General features: G+C 53.5%; 1 protein-coding gene across 1 annotated transcript; it reads left to right on the top strand.

The window, feature by feature from the left end:
• Positions 1-930: 930 nt before the first annotated feature.
• Positions 931-4557, top strand: LOC122380013. The gene is made up of 3 exons (XM_043362745.1): positions 931-942; positions 1335-3673; positions 4314-4557. Exons 1-3 carry the CDS (start codon positions 931-933, stop codon positions 4555-4557), a joined length of 2595 nt encoding a protein of 864 aa, XP_043218680.1.
• The last annotated feature ends 17740 nt before the right edge of the window (positions 4558-22297 follow it).

Genomic DNA, 22297 nt, shown 5'->3' with positions numbered 1-22297 from the left:
TACGAATAAAATGACCCATAAAACATGTGTCGCACATGCCCTTTTCTATATTATGTTTTTGGTGACCTGACCTGACCTGACCTTGACCTTTGAATGATACATAGACCCGGGAACAGGGGGGGGGGGCAGCGGGGGCGCTTGCCCCCCCCCCCCCAACTTGAGAGCCGAGGGGGCGGCGCCCCCTCAACATTGAGGCAGCGTAAAAGGATTTTTCTTCCCTTTTCCGGACTTCTTTCCTTCTTATTTTCTTTATACATCTAAACATCATCACACGGCATTTTCCTAGCCATCTGAATGGTTCTTGCTGATACAGTATCGATTTCACAACATCTGCTATTGTCATCCCGCTTTGGTTTGGGCCTGGCCTTGGCCATGAGTTTGGCAGGCCAGATTTTATACTAGACCATTTTGAGAAAACTTTGAGAAATACATAACGTACAGCCCACCGCCAAAGTAATGTGTGGTTTTACCAATCTCAACGGATGGCTTTGACCGACAATTTTTAAATGCGGACTGATTGAAAAGAAGACGTCAATAGATAAAGTTGTAGCTGCAAGGGTGACGATACATGTAAGCTACATTTAAAGTCTCGTTGCAGTCTGGCTAACCGTTCCTAGGCTTCAGAAGCAGAACATACCCATGACTGAAACCACACATTACTTCTGCTGTGGACTGTACAACGGTGGTAAAATCGTTGCTATAATATAGGTATAACACAGTTTACCCGCTCCGGGTGTGAGGGAGGGGTGTGGGGCAATGAGTGCACTGACGTGGCGCCCTCGGAAGGCCGGTATCTATGGGATTAAAGCTCAGCGACACTAAGGGCTTGTCTGATGCATTTGGTTATCGGTAGCACCCTCAGAATCACCGGCGTATAGGGCCCTCAGAGCCGCCGGTAAGGGGCCTTTAAAGGCATTGGTATGGGCCGCCATGCAGGTGCCGGTTCGGGCGCACAGAGGTGCTAGTGTGATTCTCTCAGGGGCGCCGGTGATGGTCCTTACAGGCGTTGCTCTGGGATCTCATAGACGCTGGTGTGGAGCCGTTACAGACGGGTGTGAGGTCTTTAGAGCTGCTGACGCGAACCCTCTACAAACCAACAGGGGGTTCTCAGTGACCGGCACGGGGCCCTTAGGCCGGTAGAAGAAGTCTTGTGGGGTCCTTAGAGACCGGCATGGTACTGTCAGACGCCGGTGGGGCCCTCAGGGCTCAGAGTCACCGGTGTGGGGCCCTCAAAAGTTTCCAGTGGGTGGCCTTTAGATGCGCAGGTGTTGACTGTTGGGTCCTCAGAGCCGCCCATATCCCGCGATCTGGTGGGGGACACCTGCCCCGGCCAGGCCATCAACGGGGACCGCGGCCAACTCGTCGCGGAGGACCGGGCCAAGGCCGAGGCGTTTGTCCGCACCTACGCAAACGTCAGCAGCCACACCCGTCACAGGAGGCGTGATCGATCAGTGAAGGCTGATCTGAGGGTGGTGAAGACGCGCCCCTGCTCATGTGCTGGACAGCGCGATGGTGCCTGCCAGCCCTTCTCCAGACAAGAGATGAGGACCCAGCTGAGCAAGCTGAAAATGAAGAAGGCTCCCGGCGCTGACGATGTATGTGCGGAACACCTCAAGCACCTCGGGCCGGTGGCCCAGGCCGCGCTACTGCACGTCATCAACAAGTCGTGGAGCTCCGCTGAAGTCCCCTCGGTATGGAGGAGAGCAATCATCATACCGATCCCTAAGGTCGGGAAGGACCCTCAAGAGGTCACTAGCTACCGTCCGATATCGCTCACCAGCCACGTCGCCAAGCTGATGGAGCGGATGGTGGCAGCTAGGCTCACGCACCTACTGGAGCGAGACAACATTATCCCCGCAGAGCAGGTCGGTTTTCGCCGCGGCCGCTCTGCAGAGGAGAACCTGGGACGACTCATACAAGAAGTCCAGGACGGGTGGAACCGGCCGCCACCGAAGGGACGCCCGTCTGACGGCAAGACCGCCGCCAGGTTCGTGTTGACGGCCTATGACTTCTCCCGCGCCTACGATGTAATTGACCATCAAATGCTGCGACTGAAGATGTCCCATCACCTTCCACGGTGCCTTGTCACGTGGATTCACCACTTCCTCCGAGACCGACGCGCCTGCGCGGAGGTCAATGGGTCACGGAGCCGGAACCGCCCATTCCGAGCTGGCCTGCCGCAGGGGTCCGTCCTCGCACCGACCCTGTTCACGCTGTGGTCGGCGGACCTCGTGGCGGCGCTGAAGCGGATCCCGGGCACCTCTGTCTTCCTGTACGCCGATGACACCGCAACACTGTGTTCCGGCGGTACGATAGCGGAAGCCAGGGACCGGGCTCAACAAGCGGCGGATGCCATAGCGAAATGGGCCCGCGACTGGAAGATGCGGCTGGCAGGAAGCAAGACGCAAGTTTTAGCCCTGTCGCAGCACTACGTCGACGCCCGGGACCTGTACATCCACGTAGACGGGGCACGAGTGGACGCTGGGAGACACCTTCACCTTCTCGGTGTAACCCTGGACCGGCAACTTCACATGGGCGAGCACTGCGCGCGCGTCCGGAAGAAGACCAAGCCGAGGATCGCACAGCTCCGTAAGATGACCGGGCGTTCCTGGGGTCTGCGGGAGCCACAGCTGCGAGTAGTAGCCAACGGCTACATCCGCGGTGCCCTGGAATACGCGGCGGCTGCATGGCTCCCTGCAGCGTCCGAGTCCCACGTAGAGCTACTGGAGATTGAGATGCGCGCCGCAGCCCGCGTTATCACCGGGTGCCCCGTGAGCACGCCGAGGGACCCGCTCCTCGCGGAAGCCGGTCTGGTTCCCGTGAGAGCACGCCGGGATCTGCTCGCTGCCAGACTGAGCTGTCTGGCAGCCTCACAAAGAAGCGGCGACCCACTGCGCGCGGTGGCCGAAGCAACGGCCCCACGGCGGCTCCGCACCACCACCGGCTGGCGCGACACGGGAGCGCGCGCCCTGGTGAGCGCGGGCGTGCGAGATGTACCTGTGGAGGAGCGCCTGCACGTCACCATCCCGCCGTGGATCGATGACACCAGGGTCCAGTTTAGACTTGACATCGGCAACCACATCAGCCGCACAGCACCACCCGACGTCCGGCGGGAGAGAGCGGAGGAGCATCTGGCCACCCTCCCAGACGACGCCGTATGGGTGTGGAGCGACGGCTCGGCGGAGGGAGGTGTCTCAGCCGGAGGGAGTGGAGCGCTGATAATCCTCCCCTCAGGCGAGGAACACGAGCTCCGAGCCCCTGCGGGCAGGATATGCAGCAGCACCCGCGCCGAATTGGTGGCGATCCGCGGGGCACTGGAGATGCTGCTGCGGCTGGAGGGCGGCCTGGCGGAGAGCCCGGTCATCGTCTGCGCCGACTCGCAGGCGGCGCTCGCCACACTGGCGAGTGGGGCTGGGAGCCAGGCGACAGCACTCGGCGCCGCCGTATGGCGACTGCTCCTGGCGCTCACGGACGGAGGACGCCGAGTCTTCATGCAGTGGATCCCAGCGCACTGCGGAATACCCGGCAATGAGAGAGCGGACGTGCTGGCTAAAGAGGCATCCAGCCTGTCGCAAGACGCCGTCCCAACGGACGTCCGCTCGATGGTGAAGGCAGTCGGCCGCTCCGCCACCAAGGCATGGCGTCGCAGCTGGCCAGACCGGCCCCCGCCGAAGTTAGTTGGTAGCACTGCTGCTCCACGGCGTACATTTCCTACCAGCCCATAGGGTTTACATGTTAAATGGCCTGTTTTCGGCGAGCGATATCTCGGTCAACCTTTGAAGGAATCAATGGTTCTTAGTCTCAAATGATAGATCGATGAATTTTCTTTCGACAATTCCTCTACCATTTTTCACGAAACCCAGCCGATCTTCTACGGCGTACAGGGTAAAGATTTCTCTGCACGCCAGCACCCGCGATCCGCCTCTCCGATCGTCGGCGCGCGGTCCTCGGTAGCGCAGTCGGTAGCGTATCGGGCTACGGATCCGAGGGTCGTGAGTTCGAATCCTGGGAGCGCCGTGTGATTTCGGCTAGAATTGAATGGTGTAGGATTTTGAATGTTTGCGTAATCAATTATTAATAGCTAATTGAATGTATCTGCGCACTAATCGGCCCCTAAAACCTGTTATTTAAGAAATTAAAGAAATGAATGTCACGTGCGCGTCACGACTGCCAACCATAAGCGCTACCATATTCTAGTTTGAACTAACTTTTTACTAGTCCCGACCACATATAGTAGGTTTTCTAGTAGTTATACTAGAAATTCCTACCAAAGTTCGTCCTACCCTTCACTCAATATACCCTGGGCCAGACAGCTTCTTCAAAACCATCATGGGAGACCGGATGCCGATGCCGGTGCTCCTGGAGTCTCGCGACGAGGCGGTCAACGTCCACCAGCTGCGGGCGGGACACTGGAGCCGCTCGCAGAGCTACCTTCACAGAATCGGACGCCGCCCCGAGCGCGACTGCCCACAGTGCAGTGATCTGGCCTGCCCGGCGGCGCGCTGCCTGGTGTGTCGCGAGGGCCCAGACACGCCGGAGCACGTGCTGCTGAGGTGACCGTGCTTGGCTGGCGCGAGGCTCCGCCTACTCGGCAATATCAGACCGGACCCTACGCAGCTTCGGGACGGCGGGGCCGTGGCGGCCTTGAGCCGCGGCTACCTCAGTCACCAAGAGCCGTTGGGCTACGGTCGGCCGTGAGCCGACCCGGGGAGACCAACAACAACAACAACAACCTGGTGGGGGGGGGACTATTTTTTGCCCCCCTCCAGACTTTTCGATATATCTCCAGAACCGCTGCGCCGATCGTCACCAAACTTTCAGTACCCTCCCGGACATCAATTTTACACATTGTGACAAAAAAAAATTCCAAAGGCTATGATAGGTTGGCCGGAAATGACGTCAGAGTGACGTCATGTTCTGCCGTTTTCGACCCAAAAAAGGGTTTCGCGGGAAGAGCTGTCAGGCCTATAGCTTTGCAAATACAGAAAAATGATAAAGACATAAAAGCTGTAGATTGGACAGGGCTACAAAACTGCTATCTCGGATTTTTGAAATTTTTGGATTTTGATCCCCAAAAATCAAAAAATAATTTTTTTGGATATAATAATCGAAAAATCCAAAAAGTTTTTTGAATTTCGCAAAAACCGGAATATATGTGATAGTCCTTACCGCCTTCCATCCACATAACAAATTTGAGATTGATACCTCTTTTTTGGCGAAGTTATAGCGAAAAAACTGTTCAAAATTGATGACGTCAAATTTTCAAACTCAATTTTTAGCAATTCTAGACCCCGTAGCGCAAAACAAAGACCACCATTAGATTCCCCGTCACGAGCTGCATCGAATCAATACCCATTTTATGCAAAACTATCAACTTTAAAATTTGACCTTTTTTGGCCTGACCTTGACCTGACCTTGACCTGAACTTCACCAGAAAGTGACCTAAGCCGTACCTGATAGTCTTATAACCAACACCATTGAGTTGGAAATGAAAAATTGGCCATAAAACATCACACAACCTTAGTAAAGTTGGGCTCATGTGACCTGACCTGTGACCCTTGGTGACCTGACCTGTGACCTGACCTGGTATTGCCAGTGACCTCTAATAGCAACATATCTACTAGGCAACTGACGCCCTACCGCTGATTCTCGACAAAATGCGTTTTCCTCGGTGTTATAGCGCATTCCCTAGAAGACCCGTGAACGGTGAAACATTTCATCTTTGACCTGACCTGTGACGTCATCGGTGACCCCGAGGTCAATGAAATTTGGTTTCCTTCGACAAATTTGACAGGCCTTTCGAACGCCGTTTGAATTTTGCGGATCCGTCCAGTAGTTTCGGAGATACGAGGGGGGGGCAAAAAATAGCCCCCCCCCACCAGGTCGCGTTATAAACAGACCCCACCAGGGCGCGGGATATAGGGCTTTAAAAGGCACTGGTATAGGCACTCAGAGTTGGGGGTGTGAAACGCTCAAAGACACCGGTGTGGGCCCTCATAGGCGCCGATGAGGGCCCCCACAGTTGCCGCTATGGGACCCTCGGAAAAATAAGTGTGTGACCATCACAGGCGGGAAATGCCCCTAGAACTGGCCCCTCATAGGCCGGTAAGAACTCTCAGAGGCCAGTAACGGGCCTTTGGAGACCACCGAGGGGCCCTTAAAATCTGCAAGATTCCCTCAGAAGCCGGCGTGGGGCCCTTGTTGAGATTTTAGTGTGGTTATTTAGGGCCCATAAGGTGCTCTAACGAGACCTATGAGGCCATTCTGAGTCGAAATATGGCCATCGTTAACCCTCAGCGGTCAAATGGCACCGCAGGTCCTCTCGGACCCGAGGGTCCCTTTCAACCCGATGGGTGGGGGGGGGGGTACGTGTCCCCTTAGACCCCTAACTACGCCACTGCTTCATATGCATCATGCAGGCATTTTAGGCTCACCCCCCCAACTTGAAAATCGTTCCCGGGCCCCTGGAATGATATTATATGCAAAGAAAATTGTTTTGGTAGCCTAAGAACACGTTTTGGGCAATCAGTCTCAGTCCATTCTTCGGCAACTACGGTGCAAGGCCGATAATGTAGAAACTTGCATTTTGTACCCTTGACCTGACCTTGACCTGACCTCTGACCTACTTAAGCAAGAAAATTGGGCTGCTAAGATCCGCCTTGTTGAGAGCTTTCGATTGCCGTTTTCCCCGTCTTTCTACGACCATCGGTTCGGAAGTTAGACAGGGGGGGGGGGGGGCAGAATCTGCCTCCCCCAGTTCCCTGTGCGCAGCGCCCGCGGTCGGCCGCAGCGCCGGGAGCTTCGCTCCCTCCTGCCCGCGCCGCTCTGTGCCTCTCCACCGTGTGAGACTGAGTGCTGCGAGTGAATGTGAGTGTGAGAGCGTGGCGCCTTCTGCTGTGCCTGCTGTGCCGAAGCTTCACCTCCTGGACATATCACATCATCGTGATGCACCGTGACACCGCCCGTCACCTGGTTCTGCTGGTGCTCACCTTCCTGCTGGTGTCCGCCGCTCGACCTGCGCCGCTTCCAGCCAGTGCGTGACAAGCACCACCACCAGTGCCGTTCCACTCCAACGAAGACGACCGTCGGACGTGCCGACGCGCCGCCCGGTCGCCGTTCCTGGCGCCGGCGCCTCTGCCCTGCCCCCATACTCTTCCCCCGACTGGGTCTACTCCACACGGCCGGAGTGGCCCCACCGCTGAACGGGCCCCGAGCGATCACGTGACCCGGCGTGGCAGGCGCGGTGCCAGCGGCGCCGGGGGTGCAGAGGCGGCCGGGCGTGGCGGCGATCCGGTCCCGGCGGCCACCGACAAAATCTTCTAGCGGGATTGATCAACATCCAGTCCCTGCTTCCCAAGATCCTGACTCTTCAACATGAACATCTTAACCGACTTGACTACGACATCTGTGTTATCACCGAGACCTGGCTTCGGCCCGCCACTGCGTCCCGGCTGGTGACCTTCCCCGGCTACACGCTGCACAGAGCCGACCGGCCGGGTGACGCGGGCTACGGTGGGGTGGCCATTCTGGTCAAGGACAGCTACCCGGCATCTGTCATCCCCCAGCCTGCGTCAGACTGCGCGGCCTGTCGGCTGGAGTCGCTGTGGCTGCGTGAAGCCGGCGACCGGCCGACAGTTCTCCATCGCCGCAGTGTACCGTCCCCCGCGCCGTATGTACAGGTCTTGCGGGTTTTAGCGGTAGGTCGCTCGGCGAGCGGGAGGGCAACCAGTTCCGCCTCTGTATCAGTGACCATTTGCTCCGCCCAGTTACTCGCCAGTGCGTACTACGACCCATAGTAAAGTGGGGAGGGAAGGGTCAGAGTGGCAGCCTGCGTAGAGGCTAAAACCGGTTTCTATCGCCTGGGCCGGTGACACGGCATGCCGTCAGGGGACGGGGAAAGGTCAGAGGTCACTCACAATGTGCAGTACCGCGTCCCGTCCTCTCTGCCTGCTGACCAGCGCACGAACTCGGCCGTTGGCCAATGTATCATGTATTACAACAATCACGAATGTCGGTTGGCCCTGGTGATGTTAAATCTGGTTCACACATCATGCACACATGGCCAATCGGCATTGAACGGTCAAGGCCACCCGTAGCCAGCGGGCGGGGTGAGCCGGTAGCGTGCCGATTCATAGGTAGTCGTCCAAAGTTTTAGCGGAAGCCGGGAGACGACTGTAATGTTATTTCTTGGGAACAGTTCTGTCATTTAACCCGCGCCCCGTTATGGTCTCCCGAGCATCGGTCCCATGGGGGGAGCATTTTGCCCCCCCCCCCCTAAGATCTCGAGAACCACGCAAAATAACGACAAGAAGCAAACGGTATTGGATGGCCCCAACGAGGAAATACCTTTTGGCTCAATTTCATTGACCTAGGTCAAACCGATGACGTCACAGTTCAGGTCAAATGTCGAATTTTCATCGTTTACAGGCATTTCAAGAAATGTGTTGTAAAATCGAGTAAAATGTAATCGAGTAATGTAATGTAATCGAGTAATGTAATCGAGTAATGTAATCGAGTAAAATTCATCGATAAGGAATCTATGAATAACAATTATTTTCGATGGGGAATTGTTCGTCAAACACATATTTTGCTATTTGGGGTCACTGATACCACGTCAGGTCACAGAGGCCAGGTCACTGAGAGTCACAATATGAAGATAACTATTCTGTGATGCATGTTGTCTGGTCCATTTTACATGACAAATGCGATTATGTGGGTCAGGCAACCCTTGGGGGCCAGTTTGGGTTATGTTCTGGTGAAGGTCAGGTAAAGGTCAGGTCAAATCAGGTCAAATTTCTAAATTGACATTTTTGCTTAAAAAGGGTATCGTTTCGATGCAGCTCGTCACGGGGAGTCTAATGCTGGTCTTTGTTTTGCGCTACGTAGTCTAGAATCGTTAAGAATTGAGTTAACCCTCGCCGGACCTATTGGTTTTCTACATACGCGCCGGCCGAGGGGGGGGGGGGGCGGGTACGACCCCCCCCCCCCTCGCCGTTTCGCCCCTGGTGGAGCTAGCGCGTCGCGGGAAAAACGAGCGTGTGCGCCGTAACGAGACGCAGAGATTGGTACCCGATTTTAAGGTCCTAGGTCGACCGGTGACCTCTGAGGTCAGGTCAAGTGCCCCAGGGTACGGTTGAGTTTTTGGTGAATAACTTCGCAAAAAAACGGCCGCAGAGCCGCGATTTTGGCAGCATCGTGTTCGCCTTGATGAGGCGCGTCGAATGATATACTTTTTGTTCGGGTCAGGTCAACTTAGGGTGTTGACCTCAGGTCAAGGTCAGGTCAGCACCCCAGGTCACGAAGTTGGTCGAAAGAGGTCATGCTGCATATCATTCGATTCGGCAGGTCTTCCTGAGTCCATTGGTGGCTTTCCCGACTCGCTAGCTCAATTTGATCGGGAGTTATTGACGAAAAACTCATATGACCTTGATGACGTCATAAATGACGTCACAGAAGGTCAACATTGCAAAAGTGACGCATCTAACCTTGCAAGGAGTGCATCAAATCACGATTCTGTGTGCTTGAGATAGTTGGAGATCGTTCCCGGCGCCAGAATAGCAGTTTGAATTTTTCCCCATTGACTTATAATGGTGAGGTCACGAAAATGACCTGACCTCATATGACCTTTAGGAAAAATCCGAGATATACAAGTTGTGCGACTCATAATGGATACTAGATCCTGCAAGTTTCATTTCCCTGTGACATCTCCTCTGGCAGTGAGGGCGTTGCGAAGTTGCGACATCTGAAGACCGTGCAGAGGTTCACTTATGACGTCATAGGTCAGTGACCTGACCTGACCCAAAAATGCGGTTGGTGTCAAAAGATGCGGCTTGGATCAAAGGTCAGGTATGCCAAGTTTCAGCTCTCTATCGCCAGCGTGTTCGGAGCTATCGCGAAAAAACCCTATGGGGGCGGCACCCGCCCCCCCCCCCCTCGGCCGGCGAGGGTTAAAAATTGACGTCATCAACAGCTTTTCGCTATAACTTGGCCAAAAAAAAAAGGAGGCATCGATCTACAATTTGTTATGTAGATCACCGAGAGCAGGGACTATCATATATATTCCGTTTTTTAAACTCGAAAAAAAAACATTTTTTTTTAATTTTATAACACCAATTTTTCAATTTGGGGGTTAAAAGCTCAAAAGTTTTAAAATCCCAGATAGCGGTTTTGTAGCGCCGTTTTTTCTCTACACGACCAGATATAGAGCTTCGAAATTGCTTGTTAACTGTAGCTTTTGTCATGTGAGCGTTTCAAGATTTAATGTTTTTAGCTCATTTTTGCTCGAACATGACCTCAGTTTGACGTCAATAACCCCTGACCTTGGGTAACCTAAGACTTGAAGTTTTGTGTGAAGGTGTCAAATTGATGCCCGGGTAGCTATTGAAAATTTGGCGGGGCCGTTTTCTTGCTATTCAGGAAAATACACAGGGGGCTATATTGCCCACCCCCCAACGGGGCGAGGGTTAACCGTGACCTGCTGAGGCTTGAGGTCGTTTCACAACAAAGTTTGCTTTCTGCCGCACTACATTTCCAAAACTTTGTCACAAAACTGACCAAGATATATGTTGCATGAATGCAATCCAAGCATTATTAAAAAGGAAACTAGGCGTAAAAGTGTAACATCACTGTATGCTGATTTTTTTGCGTTATTTTTAGAACAAAATGAATGTAAGCCACTAAAAAAGCAAAACAACATTGTTTATATAGGAATATGCCATAACTCGCACCCATACCTATCGTCGTTTTCGCAGGCGCTAACGTTTGGGCGGGGATGGATCAGACCTCACAGTTGATCGGCTTTTGATCAAACCAGAGCTTCTTGAAAATAAGGAGCATGTTGCACGTGACGAGAGGAAGCCGATGATACCCAATTCATAGATTATATAGGCCAATCGTTGATCATAGGTCATATGTTGACCTTCCAAGTCAGTTTAATGACCCAATAGTCGGAAGGGTCTAGACCTGCCTAGAAGTTTTTGTCGTTTGTCGTGAGCGAGAGCGAGAGAGCGAGAGAGCGAGAGCGAGAGCGAGAGCGAGAGCGAGAGCGAGAGCGAGAGCGAGAGCGAGAGCGAGAGCGAGAGCGAGAGCGAGAGCGAGAGCGAGAGAGAGAGAGAGAGAGAGAGAGAGAGAGAGAGAGAGAGAGAGAGAGAGAGAGAGAGAGAGAGAAATTAGCCTTTTTAGAAAACGGTCGGTATAGATATTAAGCGACAATGCACGGATTTAAAATGAACGTTAATCCTTCTCACAGCTAGCCTGCCCAACGTGTTTCCATTTCCATCGCTAGTGACCTCGCCTTTAGGCCATGTGACCGGAAACCGGCAGCTAAACAGCAGATATTCTAGGGGCGCGGAAAGCTTGAAGATTGGCTGTGCTACAATGCTATTCCTAGTGGTTTTGATGCTTTTAAACCTGGCTAGATTGGCTCCATACGCTCCGCAGATCGGCAAATTTGTAGTTAAGCAGCCCTGAAGGCACCGGCTAAGTTCCACCGCTGGTCCCGGCCAAATAAGACACAAGGGACCAAACACAATTTCACATGTTGGAACGTTTCTAATCCTAAGTCTAGAAACGAACGGTTAATGAGACATGACACGCCGAATTCTGGCCTATAATGGGCTCTAGAAACTGGTCACAGACCAGAGGTCATTTTGGTCAGGTTCATGAAATTTTCAGGGTAGGTGTGAGCTTTCAATTGCAGATGGCCTGAAGTCCAAACTTATCCTGACTCCTGACCGCATGAGCATTTATTTACTTATGGAGAGAAAAATAACTTACGGCACAGAAAGCTTCGCTGCTATCCGCCACTATTTACACGAGTTATTCAGGAAAAACCAAGGAGAGGGGTTCATTTTATCACCCCTAATAAAAAGTAGGGGTTCCATTAAAAGTAAACGGTATCTTCGATAAATAACATCTGTATGTTTCTCAATTCAATATGGTGAGTTCTTTCGTAAGGTTAATAAATGCATATTAGGTAAACAATATTGTATGTTGACCATGGCACGAAATTTCCGTTCTATTTTATCCCGTTCGTTCTAGCCCCTCTCGCCTGCCCCCCCCCCCCCCCATACCACCACCACTACCACCAAACCGGCTGAGTTGGCTGAGGCGAGGCTGGCTAAGGCGAGCGCCTCCCCTCCCTTCATGCCAAACAGCGCCTGGCTGTCGTGACCTCTGGCCTCCCTGCCCGAAGGCTCGCCCGCTGTCCAAGGACGCCCTGCGCGGGCCGCAGTGATAGCCTCTGCCGAGTCCCGCCTCTATCCACCGTTCACCACGCGCTGGATTCATTCATGCCTCTGTGTTTCAGCGTCCTACCCGTTGGGTGGCACCACTGTAGTCATAGGCGACTGCAGGGAAGCCGCGGTCAGAATGCCCCAAACGGCGAATTTTGAGGTTTTCTTTTAATTTCTCCGAGACTAGCCGGCATGCGATCAAACCTTTTTCCATGCTCATAGGAGGGAGCCATACGAATAAATCGGTCATATCTTCAAGCCTACAAAGCGGAAGACGAAAAAGATATGGCCGGAAAGGCAAAACCTACGCTTAAAACCCGCGGGACCTGTACAACGTTTTACTTTTAAATATACTATGTTGTGTATAACGGAGTTCTTCTCTGCTATAAGCATATGCTTTTCACAAATGCGCCTCTAGACATCGCAGCCACCACCACACTAGGAATCTGACCGTGGCCTTTGGGCGACAACCGGAGCGGATTCAGTCTGTCACTCGTCAACGATCAGGGCCAATAAGCTGCAGCTGCTGCTGCAGACTATATTCTGTTCCATATCAAGCTTGCAGTCGGAGTTTCTTCGGCAGATCGCTCCTCCGCTCAAAAATTTGCGTCTTAAATGTAAGAGCTGTATATACAGAATTCACGCACTGCTTTCAGCAGGCACTTCGGCTGCAAACTTGAAACGGAACAGAGTATAGTCTCGTCGATCCAGGATCAAGTGTGCTTCACCCAGCCGGCAGCTGACCCGCCCCTGTTGTTTTGCGCCCTGGGTCAGCTATGCCGACTATCCTTCAGAATCCTGGAAAATAAGACAACACAGACTACAGAGAGATGAAACAATTTTGCTCAGATAATGTCATTGCATGGCATGGGCAGATGACACAAGCAGCCAACCAATTGGTAAGCTGCGGAGGTGATGCGTAGAGTAACCTGAGGTAATAGGCACTAGGCAGCATAACCGCCCATAAGTGTTTTTTTTTGTGTGATGTGACATGATGACATCATGTAACATTGTATTCACATTGTTATTTTACATTTACACTGTATTTACATTGTACAATGTACAGCCCTCTGCAATCTGCGTGGTAGGTATTCTTTTTTCGACAAAAACGAGAATAACGCGAATACTATGCTATCGGTCACTCGGAAATCGTAACAGCAAGACGCGTGAGACTCCGCACCTTAGGTTGGCATCATCACCGTATTCATTTTCCATCTGCTATGGACGTCAAACCCCTTGAGACCCCACTTTTTTGCGATAATTTTTAAATGCGTGAATTCTCGTTGACGATATTCTGGCAATGTGTGTTTCAGAACCTGCCGAAACTTTTATTACTAAGGTATTTTGACGACAAACGATTATGAAAGGTACTTCTCATTCACTCGTAATGTTAAATTTCACGGAACAAATCTGCTGTTTGAGTAGAGGCTACGTGCTCATGGGGCGGAGCCACGTAATGACGTCAGCGCTAAGCTTCGCCCTACGCCTCCGGCACTCCTTGCCCGGCGACCGGTCACTCGCGTCTCACGCTCCATCCAGAAAAGAAGAAAAAAAGAGAAAAAGAGAAAAAAAAGGAAAAAAAAATCCAGGCTTGATGGTGGGCGGTAGCTTAGCGGTAGCGGGCGCTGGTAGATGACATTAACCCGCGAGTTGCTGGGGGGGGGGCGTTAAACGCCCCCACTTTTTCGCCGGGTCATAGCATAAAAACGGCGCGCCAAATTTCGGGTACCTGTAGGGAATTGATTGAAGTTTATTGTGACAAAGTTTCAAAAAAAAAAAATCCGTCGGAAAATTTTTGTGATATCGAGGTTTTAGTGACGACATGATTTCTGAGTTTTCGACCAAAAACGGCATATGTTCAAAAAATCATATAAAATTACAGAATAGATATACAGACATGCCGTAAACGCCTTTAGACTGCCAATACCATGAGCAATCTAATGGCTATCTTCGATTATTGATTATTGTTCCGCATTTTCCAAAATCTTGAACTGAATCTTTGCAATTTCTCGTGACTACTTCACGACCATGATACATGAATTTCTTAAATTGAGCTTTTTGAGCCAAACTCGTACACATATGAGAAAAATAATGTCACCATCGTGTTCTGCGCTCCAAATTAGGTACCCATAAAACATGTGTCACAGGTTGCGAATATCAGTTTTGATTTTCGGGGATATGTGCCTACCCGGTTGACCTGACCTTGACCCTGACCTATGCTTGACTGACCCCTACATGGAGCTGATACTTTTGTAAGCCTTATATGATGGATTGTGCACCGTTTTGACAGAGTTTATGACGAGAGGCGCCCATTGCGAAGTCCTGAAGTCCATGCTACTGAAAGCCCGATTTCCGGTGTTTGACCTGACCTTGACCTGACCTGTGACCTCAAAATTCAATTTTTAAGTACTCATCTGAAGCGTCTCGTCGCGCTCTTTCGTTTGCCGCCTCGTGCGCTTCGCTGCGCCTATTGGTTCTCGAGTTATCGGCTGGGGGCGTTTAACGCCCCCCCCCCCAGCAAACGGTGGGTGGCGAAATACCCCAGCAACTGCCAGGCTAAGAGCAGATGGCGCTGGTGGCGGGGCTCGGGTATGACCGAACGCAAGCCTCTGCCCGGGCCTGAATTGACCTTAGCATTACGAGTGAATGAGAAGTACCTTTCATAGTTGTTTTTCGTCAAAATATCTTAGTAATAAAAGTTTCGGCGGGTTCTGAAACACACATTGCCAGAATATCGTCAACGAGAGTTCACGCATTTAAAAATTATTGCAAAAAAGTGGGGTCTTGTTGTGTTACGATCCAGCCCCCGCACGGCTGCTGGCCGTGCCTGCGCGCGCCTCTGCCGCTCACACCGCTGGCCGCCCCAGCTCGGCGCCTGCAAGCGCCTCTGCCGCCGCCAGCTGACGGTGCGCGCCGAGCGGCACGGCTGGCGCAGGTGACGAGGGGCGGCGCACGCCATACTCGGGCCTTGCTGATTCTGATTCCCCGACATTTTGGTGCCGTGAAACCCGAGGATTTGGTTGGAAAGGTCACAGCCAAGGTCAATCACGATGTCTGAGGAAAGAGCAAGAAAGGCAGCTAAAGGGTGGCTTACCCGTGCTGGTAAGAAGCTGCAGGATCTGCTTTCTGTTCCAGCTGAAAACAGGAAGTCTGAGTGGCGGCTGGAAGCGTCTAGTGCGCTCACAGAGTTCGGCAAGAGGTTGGATGCGTTTGACATTGCGCAGACAGCTGTTGAGGCAGTGATAGATGAGGATAGCCTCTATGATGACATTGAGAAATCTGGCCTCTGCCGTGATGAGCAGATTAGGCATCAAACGCGTCTCAGCCTGGCAGTTTCTGATGCTGAAGCTGCGAGTGAGAGTGATGGAACTCAGGCCGCAAAGGTGAAGCTGCCAAAACTGGACCTGCCTGATTTTGATGGGCGGGTGGACAAGTGGCTCTATTTTTTGGGAGTCGTTTGATGCATGCATCAATCAGTCTGCACTACCTGAGGTGCAAAAGTTCTCGTACCTTAGAGCTCTGCTGAAGGGCGAAGCAGCTCGTTCAGTAGCAGGACTGAAAGTGGCTGCCTCAAGCTATGCTGCAGCTGTCGAGATTTTGAAGCAAAGGTATGGGCGGCCCGAGAAGCAGATCTTTCATCATGTGCAGGGGCTGCTGAATCCTGAGGGCGGTGACCTTGGAGCCCTCCAGGACTCCCTGATGGCTCACATTCGTAGCCTGGAGTCTCTCGGTGTAGACAGGGACAGGTATGGGGTGGTGCTAACACCTCTAGTGCTCTCCAAGCTACCAGAAGAGGTGCGGCTCGAATGGGCGAGAACCTCTGAAGGGAAAGAAGGGGATCTTACACACCTGCTGACCTTCCTGAATGATGAAATAAGTCGTCGTGAGAGATCTGGACATTGTATGGAGCTGGCGGGTGTACCAGCTGCTGTTCCTGCCCTCTCTGGGACAGGCGCGACTCCAAGAAGGTCATCTCGGCAAGCTCCTGAGGCTCGTGGCCCAGCTGCTCCTGCCACCGGCTCATCTTCAAGGAGCTCGAGGGATCACAGCCTCCGTCAACCTGCTGCAGCTGCCCTGGCTGCTCCCACCAGGGAGGCAGTGGCCTGCTGCGGCTTCTGCCAGCGTCAGCATCGAACAGATAGGTGCCCAGACTGGCTGATGCTCAGACGCAGAGACAGGTTCCAACAAGTCAAAGTAAGTGGACTCTCTGATGTTAGTTGTCGGACTTTCGTCCCCGTCTTGAGTTGAGATGTTAGTTTCACAACGTTTCGGCCAGTTACTTCTCCGGCCGTCGTCAGGTGTTCTTTGGCCCTTAGAAGGACCTGGATGTTGGTGGCGTTGCGCCGTACGCGTCATACCGTTCGAAAGCTCCTGTAGTCAGCGGGAATCGAACTCGGGTTTCCCCGGTGATAGTCCACGGTTCTAACCACTCCACTATCGAGGCAGACATCGTTATGGAGCTGGAAACTTGGTGTCATTTATCGCCCAGATGTTTTTGTGATTTCCTTAGTAGTGGGAGCCATATTGGGCTGATGTCAACGCTTGGCTTGCTGATGGGGTTGCTGGCCAGCGCCATGTGTGCGGCTTCCTTGATCTTTCTGATTTTCCAGTGTGGCTCCTTGTCGATGATGGTGGTATCATCCCAAGCAGGTCTGTGATCTCCTTCAGACCATGCATGCTCCGCCACACCGGATTTCAGTGTTTCGCCTCGGATGGTGGCCTTCCTGTGTTCTTCGAGCCTGACCGCCAGTGGGCGGCCAGTCTCGCCCTTGTATGACCTGCCACAGCTGCACGGGATGTCGTATATGCAGTTCTTTGTTTTCTCCTTGGTGGTTGGCGGTCTGACCTTTGTGAGTGACCTGCGGAGGGTGGTGGTACTTCTGAACACCGTCCTGATGTTGTATGCTCCGCAGATTCGCCTTAGCTTCTCTGACAGTCCTCTGTTGTATGGGAGGGATACTGTCGCGATGGGCTTATCCCTTGGTTGTTGTTGGGATGCTTCCTTGGGTTTGTGTTTCATGAAGCTCGTTGGGTATCCGTTTCTCCTGAAGGTGCTGGTAAGGCGTGACATTTCCATCTTTCTGGCTGCTTCGTCTCCACAGATGTTGGTGGCTCGGGTCTGCAGGCATCTGACGATACCTTTCTTGACTGTGTCTGGGTGGTGTGACTTGAAGTTGAAGTTGAAAACAAAGAACTGCATATACGACATCCCGTGCAGCTGTGGCAGGTCATACAAGGGCGAGACTGGCCGCCCACTGGCGGTCAGGCTCGAAGAACACAGGAAGGCCACCATCCGAGGCGAAACACTGAAATCCGGTGTGGCGGAGCATGCATGGTCTGAAGGAGATCACAGACCTGCTTGGGATGATACCACCATCATCGACAAGGAGCCACACTGGAAAATCAGAAAGATCAAGGAAGCCGCACACATGGCGCTGGCCAGCAACCCCATCAGCAAGCCAAGCGTTGACATCAGCCCAATATGGCTCCCACTACTAAGGAAATCACAAAAACATCTGGGCGATAAATGACACCAAGTTTCCAGCTCCATAACGATGTCTGCCTCGATAGTGGAGTGGTTAGAACCGTGGACTATCACCGGGGAAACCCGAGTTCGATTCCCGCTGACTACAGGAGCTTTCGAACGGTATGACGCGTACGGCGCAACGCCACCAACATCCAGGTCCTTCTAAGGGCCAAAGAACACCTGACGACGGCCGGAGAAGTAACTGGCCGAAACGTTGTGAAACTAACATCTCAACTCAAGACGGGGACGAAAGTCCGACAACTAACATCAGTGATACTAACACCTCGTCTCAAGCATTCAGAAGAACTAAGTGGACTCTGTTTTGCTTGTCTGGGGTCAGGGCACAGTGCTCGAACGTGTAAAGCCAGGTGTGCACAGTGTAAGGGGAGACACCATGTGACAATTGCTGTCTGCAACTGGAGAACTCTGATGATGTGGATGCAAAACCTGCTGCCAGTGTGGCTGTTGGGGGAGTGGGTTCAGGGGTAGGGTTTGTGGGCCCCAGTCCCTCCCAGGGTGCGTCCAGTGTGACCAACCCTGCACCCAGTGTGGGTTTTGGCGGAGGAGGTACTAGAAGGGAGGGGTCAGGGGTGGGACCCTACCCTGGGATGGGCCCCAGTCCTCCGCCAGGGATGTCCCTGTCATGTAACACCGGTGGGAAGTGTACATTCTTACCAACTGCCACTGTTGATGTCATGTCTGAGTCTGGGCCTGTGAAGGCTCAGCTGATATTTGACTCTGGCTCTGACCGGACCTATGTCTCTGAGCGGCTGATGAAGAAGGTGTCTGGTCAGTGGAAGGGTACTGTTGAAATGACCTATGCTGCCTTTGGGGGTGGAAAGTCGAGTGGTGTATGTAACATGTATGAGCTTGAACTGACTGGTGCCAATCTGTCTGTGCCTGTACTGCAAAGGATCCAGGCTGTGGAGGTGCCCGTGATCAGTGCTCCTCTGATGCGTCCAACTGTGGAGGCGCATCTCCTTCAGTCCTTCCGACACGTGGAGATGGCTGACGACTTCTCGGCTGAGACCCCACTCCAGATCGACATCTTGATTGGTCAGGACTGCTACTGGTCTTTGGTGAGAACAGGGCTGATCAGGAGCCCAGAGGGACTAGTAGCTCAGGAGACGGCATTTGGTTGGGTACTGTCTGGCCTGGCTGAAGGGTCTTCTGGTGTCACTGGGCGAGGAATCCCTACCTGTCAACTGCTGACAGTCACTGATGTGCCTGGGTCGCTGAGGAACTTGTGGTCACTGGAGGGCTTTGGTATTGATGACAGTCCCTGTGCTGAGTCCAGTGTACTAACCGAGTTCACAGACAGTGTCCGCCAGTGTGATGATGGTAGATATGAGGTTGAACTACCGTGGCGGAAGGATGGGTCAGTGTCCCTCCTACAGGATAAGCGTGGCGTCGCTGAGTCGCGCCTGGCCAGCCTCTCTCGTAAACTGAACAGAGATCCTGGTCTGAAGGGCAAGTATGATGCTGTCCTCCAGGATATGGAGGAGCAGGGGGTGATTCATGAGGTTCCCCCAGAGGAGATGGCGACTGACAATCCTGTCTTTTACCTGCCCCACAGGCCAGTGGTTAAAGCAGGGAGCACCACCACCAAGGTGCGTCCCGTTTTCGACGCTTCAGCGAAAGGCTCCAATGGTCTGTCTCTGAATGACTGTGTAGAGATCGGGCCTCCGCTGACCCCCAATGTGCTGGATGTTCTGCTGCGCTTCAGGAGATGGAAGTTCGGCATCTCTGCTGACATTGTGAAAGCCTTCCTGCAGATCCGGCTGGCTGAGAAGGATCGGGATGTGCACCGATTCCTGTGGGATAGGAATGGTCAGGTCAGAGTGATGCGCTTTGAAAGGGTCACCTTCGGTCTGGGGTGCAGTCCCTTTCTGCTGAATGCCACGATACAGCACCATCTGTCGCAGTATGAGCAGTCCCCTCTCATATGTGAAATGAGAGAGAACTTCTACGTTGATGACTGGCTCTCTGGCTCCGACAGCGAGGTGAAGGCGCAGGAGATGCTGCGCGAGGCGACCTCAGTCATGAAGGCTGCCAGCATGGAGCTTGCGAAGTGCCGCTCCAACTCCACAGTCCGGTTCAGTGAGCTGGAGGGTGGGTCTGTTGATGAGAGTGTCAAGGTGTTAGGCGTCACATGGCGCCCGGATGATGACACGTTCTCGTTTGTCGGCCAGCGTCTTCCTGACGGTGTGGTGCCGACAAAGCGTCTGGTGCTGAGCCTGATAGCGAGGATGTTCGACCCGCTTGGGTTTCTGACACCCTTTTCCATGGTTGCCAAGTGTCTCTTCCAGGAGTTGTGGGAGAAAAGGCTGGATTGGGACGATCCCCTGCCAGCTGACTGCTCTGAACTGTTCTGCAGATGGATGGCTGACTGTCAGCTTCTCGAGCGGGTGAAGGTTCCCCGCTGCTTCACAGCTGGAACTACCGCCGACTGGACCTCATCGGATGTCAAGGAGCTGCATGTCTTTGCTGATGCCTCTCCTAAGGCGTACGGCGCAGCCGTATACATCAGAGTCCTGCAGTCGGACGGTACGTTTTCGGTGTCCCTAGTGATGTCGAAGGGACGTGTGGCACCCCTGAAGCGGTTGACTCTTCCGCGGCTCGAGCTGCTGGGCTGTGTGATGGCAGCTCGCCTGATCCAGCATGTTCGCAAGGCTCTGCATTTGCCTGCAGACACTCGCTGTGTTTGCTGGAGCGATTCCATGATAGCTCTGGGCTGGATCAGAGGGCGCCCACAGCGGTGGAAACAATTCGTGGCGAATCGGGTGCGAGAGATCCAGGATCTGACGAGTGTGGAGTCCTGGTTCCACTGTCGGAGTAGTGACAACCCGTCAGATCTGACCACTCGGGGTGTTCTTGCGGAGGCGCTGATGACATCGATCTGGTTCCAGGGGCCACAGTGGCTCACGCAGCCTCCTGATGCGGGTGCTGAGACGGTACCGTCGGTTCTCGGCCTCACTGACTCTGACGTATGCCCTGCCGAGGAAGACCCTTCAGTGGCCGCAGCTGACACCGCAGATGAGACGGCGACTACTGAGACGCTCAGTGCACCAGGCGAGGTCTGCTCTCAGGAAGCAGGCCTTCTGGTGGGCCCAACAGGTGATGAGTCAGCCGGTGATGGGCGGTCGTCCTGTCTGGATGTGACAAGATTCGGGTCGTTTTCTAAGGCCACCCGTGTCATCGGGTGGATGGCGAGGTTTGTACGTAACGCTCGCCGTCACGATCGATGTGCTGAATCCGATCTCACTTCTGACGAGCTCGCGAGTGCGAGAGTGATGCTGTTTCGTCTGGTGCAGGCGGATAGCTTTCCTCGTGAGATTGAGACATTGAGGCAGGGGAAGGCGATTCCTGCCAGCTCTCCCATTTACCGACTTTCGCCCTTCCTGGCAGATGACGGATTGCTGCATGTTGGTGGTCGCTTGCAGTTTTCCGAACTGTCATTTGAAGCCAAACATCCTGTTATCCTACCCAAAGGGCACCTGGCTGGCCTCCTGGTTCAGGAGCAGCATCTTACGATGTGTCATGCCGGTGTCGCAACGTTGATGACCGCTGTGCGGTCGGAGTTTTGGGTAGTTGGTCTGCGGACCATTGCGCGTCGTGTGGTAAGAGGCTGTATCGCCTGCCGCCGGCAGGATGCCCCGGCGTGCTCAGAGCGCACCGCCCCTCTGCCTGAGGACAGAGTGACTCGGTCCCCGCCGTTTGCTGTGTGTGGTGTTGATTTCGCGGGACCTGTTTTTTCCGTGGACTCTCCACGGAAGAAACTGTACATATGTTTGTTTACGTGCGCAGTGACCCGCGCGGTGCATTTAGAACTGACCGATTCTCTTTCCCTGGAAAGTTTTGTGATGGCCCTCCGTCGATTCGCTGCTAGGAGAGGGGTGCCATCAATCGTCTATTCGGACAACGCGCGCACCTTTGTCGGCGCGGATGTTCTTCTGAGGCGGTGCTTTGGACGGCTCGCACCGCAGTGGAAGTTCATCGCTCCTCTCTCCCCATGGTGGGGAGGATGGTGGGAGAGGCTGGTCAGGTCAGTTAAGACTGCGCTGCGTAAGACACTCGGTACGCGATGCCTGACTCGCATCGAACTCGAGACCGTCCTGTGTGAAGTGGAGGCCTGTGTGAACTCACGACCGCTCACCTTCCAAGGTGATACCGTAGACTGTCCCGGACCACTCACTCCGAACCATTTTCTGAGTGGACACAGCGTGGGGTTCCAGGCCAAGATCGCAGAAAGCCCGACATCTGTGAATCCTCGAGCGCTGTCTGAGAGGGCACGCATTTGTGAAATGCGTTTGAACAAATTCTGGGATGTGTGGACCAATGACTATCTCCGCAACCTGCCGCCGGCAGTGCGCGGCAAAGCTCATGGTGACCTGACGACTGGCTCGTTAGTCCTGGTCCATGAGGAGAAGACCCCTCGGCTCTTATGGGAGACGGGAGTCGTCGCCCGTCTGTTCCCTGGTCGAGACGGACGGGTCAGATCCGCTGAGGTGCGAACTGGTAGGGGTCTCAAAACCAG

The sequence above is a fragment of the Amphibalanus amphitrite genome, unplaced genomic scaffold (assembly GCF_019059575.1).
Source record: "Amphibalanus amphitrite isolate SeventyFive unplaced genomic scaffold, NRLGWU_Aamphi_draft 000089F_arrow, whole genome shotgun sequence".
NCBI classification, from domain to species: domain Eukaryota; kingdom Metazoa; phylum Arthropoda; class Thecostraca; order Balanomorpha; family Balanidae; genus Amphibalanus; species Amphibalanus amphitrite.
The sequence above is the reverse complement of the archived record's forward strand: the minus strand, read 5'-3'. Positions and strand labels throughout refer to the sequence as shown.

Excerpts from the sequence above, each read along its gene's own strand:
- LOC122380013 (XM_043362745.1), top strand. Across the intron at positions 3,674-4,313 it reads CCAGACCGGCCCCCGCCGAA|CTTCTTCAAAACCATCATGG; the intron begins GTTAGTTGGTAG and ends TGGGCCAGACAG.